This window comes from Glycine soja, chromosome 3 (assembly GCF_004193775.1).
Source record: "Glycine soja cultivar W05 chromosome 3, ASM419377v2, whole genome shotgun sequence".
Taxonomy (NCBI): domain Eukaryota; kingdom Viridiplantae; phylum Streptophyta; class Magnoliopsida; order Fabales; family Fabaceae; genus Glycine; species Glycine soja.
Genome location: NC_041004.1, coordinates 44,696,818 through 44,704,707, shown reverse-complemented (window position 1 = coordinate 44,704,707; position 7,890 = coordinate 44,696,818). Strand labels below are relative to the sequence as shown.

Sequence of the window (7,890 nt, the reverse complement as noted above, 5' to 3'; positions counted from 1 at the left end):
TCATCAAGAGCTTCAAAATCTTTTTTTTTTTACCGTGCTAACAACTTATTACAATTTATTGATTGTTCATTACAAACATTCCAATGCTTTCATGTTTGTACCTTGCACATATGGTTCATAACTCTTAATATGCAACATCCATTTCTCCAATAAACCTATATATATCCATTCATTAATTGAATATTTTTCACCCATATAACTCCTTTATCCTTATTTTAGCATTTTTTTTTCCAACTTACCCATAACACCTTTCCCTCTTCACTTTTCCCCGGAAAGGTTCCCATCGTTTTTTCTCTATCAGCCACAAAATTTTCTTTGAAGCTTTATACATTAATAACACATTTGTGCTAAACACCACTACATTTAACAAGACAACCTCCCTCTAAATGGGAGAAAAAATGCATATTGCTATTCCAAGTTAAAAATAATCTTCTACGCATAATATCCACTATTGGCTTCCATGTTATTACATATTTAGGATTGAGATCCTTTAGAGTCCTTGGATACTTGAATGTTTTCATGGAATCTTAACATTCAAACAATCAATCATATCTTCAAAGTTGAAACCAACATGCATTAGTATTAATCACTATTAACTAACTTGAATGCTCCCCTACAATCTTACCTTTCAAACAATCAATCATATAATCTAAGTTCAAACCAACCTGCGCATCAATATTAATTCTTATTAACTAACTTTTACTGAAGTTAACCTTGAAGCCCCAAACTAATTGAAAATAATAAAAAGATGTTAATAATATCACTTAAATCACACTTTTTTTTACTAATGTGATTGTCGATTTACACTTTCAAAAATTTATTTGATATTTTTTCAGCGTGTCAAGTGTTAATGTGACAATGCCTTCTAAATTCAAGAACTAAAGCAACAATTTGCTCCTTTTATTGCTTTAATATTTTATTTGGTTGCATCACAAAACAGAATGGTGCATTTGCATGTTGTGGATACAATGACTCAATATTTTCAATCTCCCCACCACATATTCATCTCCTTTGCATTTTCAATTAACTTGTGAAGACCTTTTTCTCCACCTTTAATTTGGAAGAGACTTCCATTTACCAAAACAGAAACCCAAGCATACTGTATAAATGGATCCATTTCATTTATCATAAAAGTACATTTTCTTCATCATTTGCATTAGAAAATCTTGCTTGACTAAGTTATATGTCTAAAAATCCTCCTTTAACATTTCAAAAGGTTTTCTTGCCACTCTTGCATCAAGATTACTTTTTTAGCGGAAACCATATCCATCACGTGCCTACCTCAATAAATGCAATTTGATTCATTTCACCACCATGTCTAATCACTTTACAAAGTCCATTTATAATTTTTTTTACAATATTTTGTACGTACTTCCAATCCGATGGATGAGGTATATTTATACATAAATTATTAACTACTATTGAACAATTATTGTCCCAATTATCTTCGTATGACATATAATTAAGTGTTATTTTTTTAAATGGAAAAATTAAATGAATATTACAATGAAATTAAATTGGATCATGAACATGAATGTGGTGTTTCAAAACTATCTAATGTTATTTTTATATAATCTTCAACTTTTACTAGACTATCCACCTTTGAAATTAACACCACATGGTGCATTTGTCTTTTTCACGATATTCTCTTTGACACAAAAATCATGCAAAAATTCAACACACTATCATCCTTTATGATACACTATAAAGAAAATGAATTAACGACCAAAACATTTGATCACTACTATCGTCAGCGATCGAAATAGTGACCGAATTCTCTTTATTTAGCAACTGATATATTCGATCGCCGGTACATAAAATTTGATTATTTGGTTGCTGTTTTAAATATAAAATAATTATATAATAAAATTTGGTCACTAACAAATAATTAAATTTTAAATATAAAATAATTATAACAAAATTCAATCTCTAATTCGGTTGCTATTGAATAATTAATTTTTAAATTAAATTAGAAATAAATATATTCGGTCGCTAATTCGCTCTCTATTTAATAATAAATTTTTTAATGTAAATTAAATTAAAAATGTAGTTCAGTTGCTAATTCAGTCACTAATAAATATTTAATTTTTGATATTAAATAAATTTAAAATGCAATTTGGTCACTATTAAATATTTAATTTTTAAATATAAAATAAATTAAAAATACATCGATCACTATTTAGTAATAAATTTTAAAATAAAATATATCGTTCACAGATTTGGTTGCTAAACAAAAAATGCTGTATTTTTTTATTTTTTCATTTATCACATTTTAACTTGCTTAATAATTATCGACTATAAATATAATTCTTAATTAAAGTCTATAATGAAACTTATAAATAAAAGTGAATATTCATAATGTGTAAATATATCTAATAACAAAGTTTTAATTTAAAGATTGATAAAGTGCAAATCTAAAGTTTTCAAAATTTAATAAAATGCAATATTAAAGTTTAATAAAGTTTAAATTCATAACTAACATGACATAATTAAACTAAAATAAACATTAATCAGGAGTTAATGGTCATTTGGCATGTCATGAGCACAATCAACCTAAGCATCACCATTACGGTGCTTGGTTCCATCCACTGTGTTAAAAGTTATCAAATGTGAGAGTTTATGTAAACATGTGAGAATTTTATAAATTTGACTCATAGACTCAACTAGTAGACTCGTAAGAGTCCAATTCATATAAAAATAATAACAAAATATTTATAAATAATATATCAATTAAACATTTCAGCAATATAATAAAACAAAATAGTAAATCATAAATTTCATAATACTTAAATAATCAAGTCTAGTATTGCATCAATACTAGATAATAACTTGTAGATGTTATTAGAGAACAAGGGTTTGATATTATTAAAGGTGAGAATTTTTCGATTCAGGAACAACATACTAAATGGAGGTATGTTGAACACTAAACAGACAAAAAATAATTTACGTTTTGATTTAATTTTTTTAACTTGTTGACTCATTGACTTGATGGTAAACTCAAGAGTCTACCAAATTTATTTAGAGTTTATCGAATCTACCCAGAGTCTACTAAAAAAAGAATTTACACACGAGTCAACTCATAGAGAATAAATAGACTCATAAACTTGTAAGAATTAAAGAGTTAACTTGAGAGTTTGATAATCATAATTGTGATAGTCAATGGACTAGAAACTGACATAATAAACTGAACGTGCAAATGTTGTAATATATGTTGCATTTGCTCATTTTGACAAGATTACAATGATAGGAAAATATAAATAAGATAAAGTTAAAGTACACGCAGAAAACTTAGAGAAGTTAAAAATAAAAGTGTAAAGCTTAAATAAATATAATTTTGAGTTTCATTATAGTTCAAAGTATTATTACTTCAACATTTTTCTATGGAATAAAATTCCGTCTAGGACTTTTGGAACCATCGCAGTCCTTAACAACATCATCTTCCTCCTAAAAACTTTTTCAGTAAAAAGCATCAGACACCTTCCCTTGATATCTTCTGGATTCACTCTCCATATATCTCCCATTTATTTCCAGACCAAAATTATTGCTCCTATGCATTTGTGGTATAATGCAGTGTTATCACCCACTTGCAAGTTGCAACCACTTTTTTGCTTTTTTGCCTGATCATGTATTGAGTTAATATATATATATATATATATATTACATTTGATTAATTTGTTCACAACACGCTGTATTTTCCTATGAATATATAGTGCTTGTTTTGGGGAATATATAAGCAACAAAATAAGTTTGTTACATGTATATTTACATGAGGTAGGCGAAATTAATGCTTATCTACTAAGCAATACTTGACATTTTGTGGGATTGTTGATCTATAATTCTGGTAGTTGAAGGACTCTCCTCAAAGATGACTTCATAACCATCACGTAAACCATCCATTCCTTTAGCCATGAGCTGCCAAAAAAGCCCACCAGCACAGGGTCCCCCACTACTAGCACTACTGTATATGGCATTATACATTTTGCTCAGGTAATTGTCCCTTTCAACCACACTATATGACTTCGAAGACTTGCCAAACTCACCAACAACAATAGGCTTCCCCAGAACATTTTTGGCATCTTGAATGTGTGTTTGTAACCATTTGTCAACAAATGCAACCTGAGCAGCTTCGTTTGAGCCTGGCAACCTGTACCCATGCATGCATGCCATATAATTAATAATTTAACTTCCTTAGAATATACTTTACTTATTACTTATAATTAAGTGAAAATAATTGTGTATAATATGGTACCATTGTTCAGGGTAGAGATGCATGGTAGCAAAATCAACTTGGTGAACTAGGTTGTTAGAAATGAAATCAGTGCCAATAAGTTGGTACCCAGGATTGAATTGTTTTTTCTCTGGCATTGTTTCACCATAGAACCCTTCGAGTCCTATTTCTAACAAATGATTGTTGTCGATGGATTTGACGTAGGCAGCCATCTCAATCACCCATTGCTGAAAAAAGAAAAGATACATACATTAATAATAATATTATGATTTGTATCTAATTATCTATATCTATATTTTGGAAAATAAACGACCAAGTTTAATTATTATTTTTATATATTATATTATATATTTCTCACAAACAATTAATCAATGTCCACATCTCAGCGATAATATTGTATTTGGCTCTTCTAAAATTGGGTGGCCTATTTCATTTGGGAATCTTAAATTCGAGGAAAGGAATAATATTGATCACAAGGGTAATTGTATATGCAATGCTGTCAATTTAACAAGAAAGAAAGCCCAAAACAATCACATATATGTGTGTTGCGTGTGAGGCCAGTTATGCATATAATGTTTGGTAGTAAATATCTAAACTAATAGGAGCTGCTAGTATATAGTATGAGAGAAAGGACCTGAATAACTTTTCCGGAGTTGTCGTGTTGGGAACGGGGTTCATTGATAAGTTCCCACGCAAATATGGCAGGATCGTCCTTATATGCCACCCCAGTTATTGTGTTTTTTCTTGTCAACACAGCCTGCATATGCTCAAAGTTCACAAATTAAAAGGTTGATAATTAATTTTGATCAAGGAAATAATATCGATGTTGTAATAATGAAAATTTATGATCGGGACAATTGCCTTAATAATAGACCTCTTGTTATACTATTATTCAGGGGAATCTTGTTTTATACAAAAATTTAATATTTTGAGGTCAATTAAAATATTTTTTGAAGTGAAGGTCAAAGTATCTTTACTTGAATATATAAATCGAAAATACATATAGCATATTTCTAGAACTGACGTTTCATTAATATCTATTTTATTATTATAGCACAATTAATATTTGATCGATCCAATTCGGACGCAATAATTTGAGCGTGGATGTAAAACAGAGATTATCGACTAATAGAAATCATGTTAAATTTTTGTAAGATAACACTTTTTTTATCAAAAATAAATTTTATTAATATAACAGTTGAATAATTTAATATGATCGGGATAATATATGTATGTATAATATTTAAATATTTATAAATTAAAATGTAAATGAATAATAACTATTTCCTTATACTGTAAACAATATATCATACATTAAAATATAATGAGGTGATAAAGTATCAAATATTTTTTTTTAATTTGTAAATTTTTGTGGAGTTAATTGATGAGAACATAAAATTTAATGATATGATTGATAAAATTTATTTTTAATAATAAAAAAGGTAATAAAGTGTCATCTTGCAACGGCATACACTACACGCAAACATAGGTAACCCACAAGAAGTCATTGTTTTGCCTATGGTCGTGCATGTATGCTTGAAGCATTGGCTCACCTTAATATGGTTTTTGTAATGTTGCTTAGCAATAGGATGTGAAAAGAAATCATCTTCACTGTTCACGTACTGTCCATGTTCCTTCACCCACTGTACGTACTGATTTTTGCCACCAAAATCTTTCCAGTTGTTCACCAAGCTCAGTATCAAACGCACCCCATATTTTCCCGCTTCTGATACTACAAAGTCCAATCCCTACGCATACATGCACAGCTCATCACCAATCAATAAAAAACCACGTACGTAGCATGTAAAGTAGAACTAATAAATAGCAAATATATTCTCATGCTATTCGATGCTCAATTACGATAAATTGTTACATTACTAAGGACTTTTACAGTTTTAAATGCCGATGATTATGACTGATCTTTACGTGATACATAATAATTTTTTTAATGTATATTAAAAAATTAATAAAATTCAATTATGTATCATGTAGAGATTTAATAACATCATGATATATAATATTTAATTACGTAATAATTTTTCTAGAAAAACAGTAACCATGGAGGGTTTTTTTTATCATGTAACATTGGTACAGAGTATCATTAGTTTATAACTTATCTCAATAACCATATTGAGTTTATATTTAAGAAAAAAAAAACTTTGACATGATTGTATTAAAAAGAATATTATTAATTGAAGATGCAGTACGTACCCTGAATACTTTCTCGTCGTAGGAACCAGGAGAAACCTGAAGGGCTCTATAACCTCCATCACTGAAAGCCCAAGTTCTAGCAACAGTTAAGCCATGGCTAGAAGCTTGTTGCAAAACGGCAGTGACCTTGGGCCTTGTGGCTGGGTCAGATGCCATGTACATTAACCAGTACGCGTTGAATCCGTTGAAGTAGAAATGCCTGTTACTCAGAACGAAGTTGGTGCCACTTCGTTGAACGAAGCCACCGTGCTGAAGTAACATGCGAGCTGAGTCCCCACACTTCACATGTTGAACAACAACCAAGGCCACCATGAAAGTAAACATGGTGACCACGTTTTTGAGACCTCCTTTCCAACCCATAGTGTGCTTCGTGCTGAGAACAACGTAAAATATATCACAACCAAATACTACCAATGATACCTTCTATTTATAGCAACTAATTATAAATAATAGTATTGCCATTGTACAATAATTTTTTACATATTTTCTCTCTCTATCGCACTACCTTTCTCTAAAGGTGACAAAGACGAACCGTTTGATGAAATATGAGGTTTAAATTTTAAATACGGTAGCTATGCATGGCAGTATAATATGGTAATGATCGATGTTTTAATCAACTAATTAAAAGAGTAATATCATTACGCAATGCACTACCTATCTTTAAAGGTGACAAAGCCAATATAAGGTTTAAATTTTAAATTTTGGTTTGAAAACAAACCTGTACCTTTTTAACTTTATCTAATTATGGTCATTTGGGCTTAACAAGCAAAGTCCAAAAAAAAAGGGGAACTTTCATCGGACTTACTCTCATTTTAAAAACCCAAATAAAAATTTCCCTTTTTCTTTACCGGGACCAATATATATATATATCATGATACATCAGACCAACTTGTGTTGTCACCTGTGCCTATCTTATTTATAAAAAAAATAAAAAATAAAAACTTTTTCTTCATTTTCTATCTCATGTATAATTTGTTATAAAGATGTGATGTGTAAATAACAACAAATTAATTAAAATAGTGACAGTGCAATTCACTAAAAACAGTGACCGCCGATTTCCCCCGTATGATCGATAAAATTGAAAAGTAACTAACGAGAGTGTCGTACCAAACAGAAGAATATAATAAACCAAAAAATATAAACGAGACAGAGAGAACGACTAGCTTGGACGGCAGAGAAGAGAATATACTTTATTGGGAAGGGGAAGGGGAAGAGTTTGTGGGAAATGTCTGATTCTTTGAGGCTTTATATAGTCATAAAGATGCACCCGTATAAGAGCAATACTAGTACTTAAGAATTGAGATATGCATCGCAACAGTTTTAAAAATTAGGTATATGTCATTATTTAAAAGCTTTAAGTTTTTCTTTGGGTAAAAAAAAAATATTCAAATTTAAGTTAAAACATTCTGTGTAAAATATGTTTGGGTCGAGTAAAATTTAAAAAATATTAA

The 7,890-nt window shown here is 29.6% G+C and overlaps 1 protein-coding gene across 2 annotated transcripts; it reads right to left on the bottom strand.

The window, feature by feature from the left end:
* Positions 1 to 3,185: 3,185 nt before the first annotated feature.
* On the bottom strand, positions 3,186 to 7,650 carry LOC114407491 (mannan endo-1,4-beta-mannosidase 4-like). Of its 2 annotated transcripts, none has more exons than XM_028370605.1 (6): positions 7,547 to 7,650; positions 6,440 to 6,812; positions 5,782 to 5,976; positions 4,863 to 4,985; positions 4,250 to 4,455; positions 3,186 to 4,144 (listed from the first exon to the last, which is right to left on the bottom strand). In XM_028370605.1, exons 2-6 carry the CDS (start codon positions 6,797 to 6,799, stop codon positions 3,796 to 3,798), a joined length of 1,233 nt encoding a protein of 410 aa, XP_028226406.1. In that variant the 5' UTR covers positions 6,800 to 6,812; positions 7,547 to 7,650; the 3' UTR covers positions 3,186 to 3,795. The 2 variants fall into 2 exon arrangements, with proteins under 2 accessions (XP_028226406.1, XP_028226407.1); XM_028370606.1 differs by having other exon boundaries at positions 3,796 to 4,144; positions 7,629 to 7,644.
* Positions 7,651 to 7,890: the final 240 nt, after the last annotated feature.

Excerpts from the sequence above, each read along its gene's own strand:
- LOC114407491 (XM_028370605.1), bottom strand. The coding sequence starts at position 6,799 with ATGGGTTGGAAAGGAGGTCTCAAAAACGTGGTCACCATGTTTACTTTC. Across the intron at positions 4,986-5,781 it reads ATTACAAAAACCATATTAAG|GCTGTGTTGACAAGAAAAAA; the intron begins GTGAGCCAATGC and ends GAGCATATGCAG. Across the intron at positions 4,145-4,249 it reads CATCTCTACCCTGAACAATG|GTTGCCAGGCTCAAACGAAG; the intron begins GTACCATATTAT and ends GCATGGGTACAG.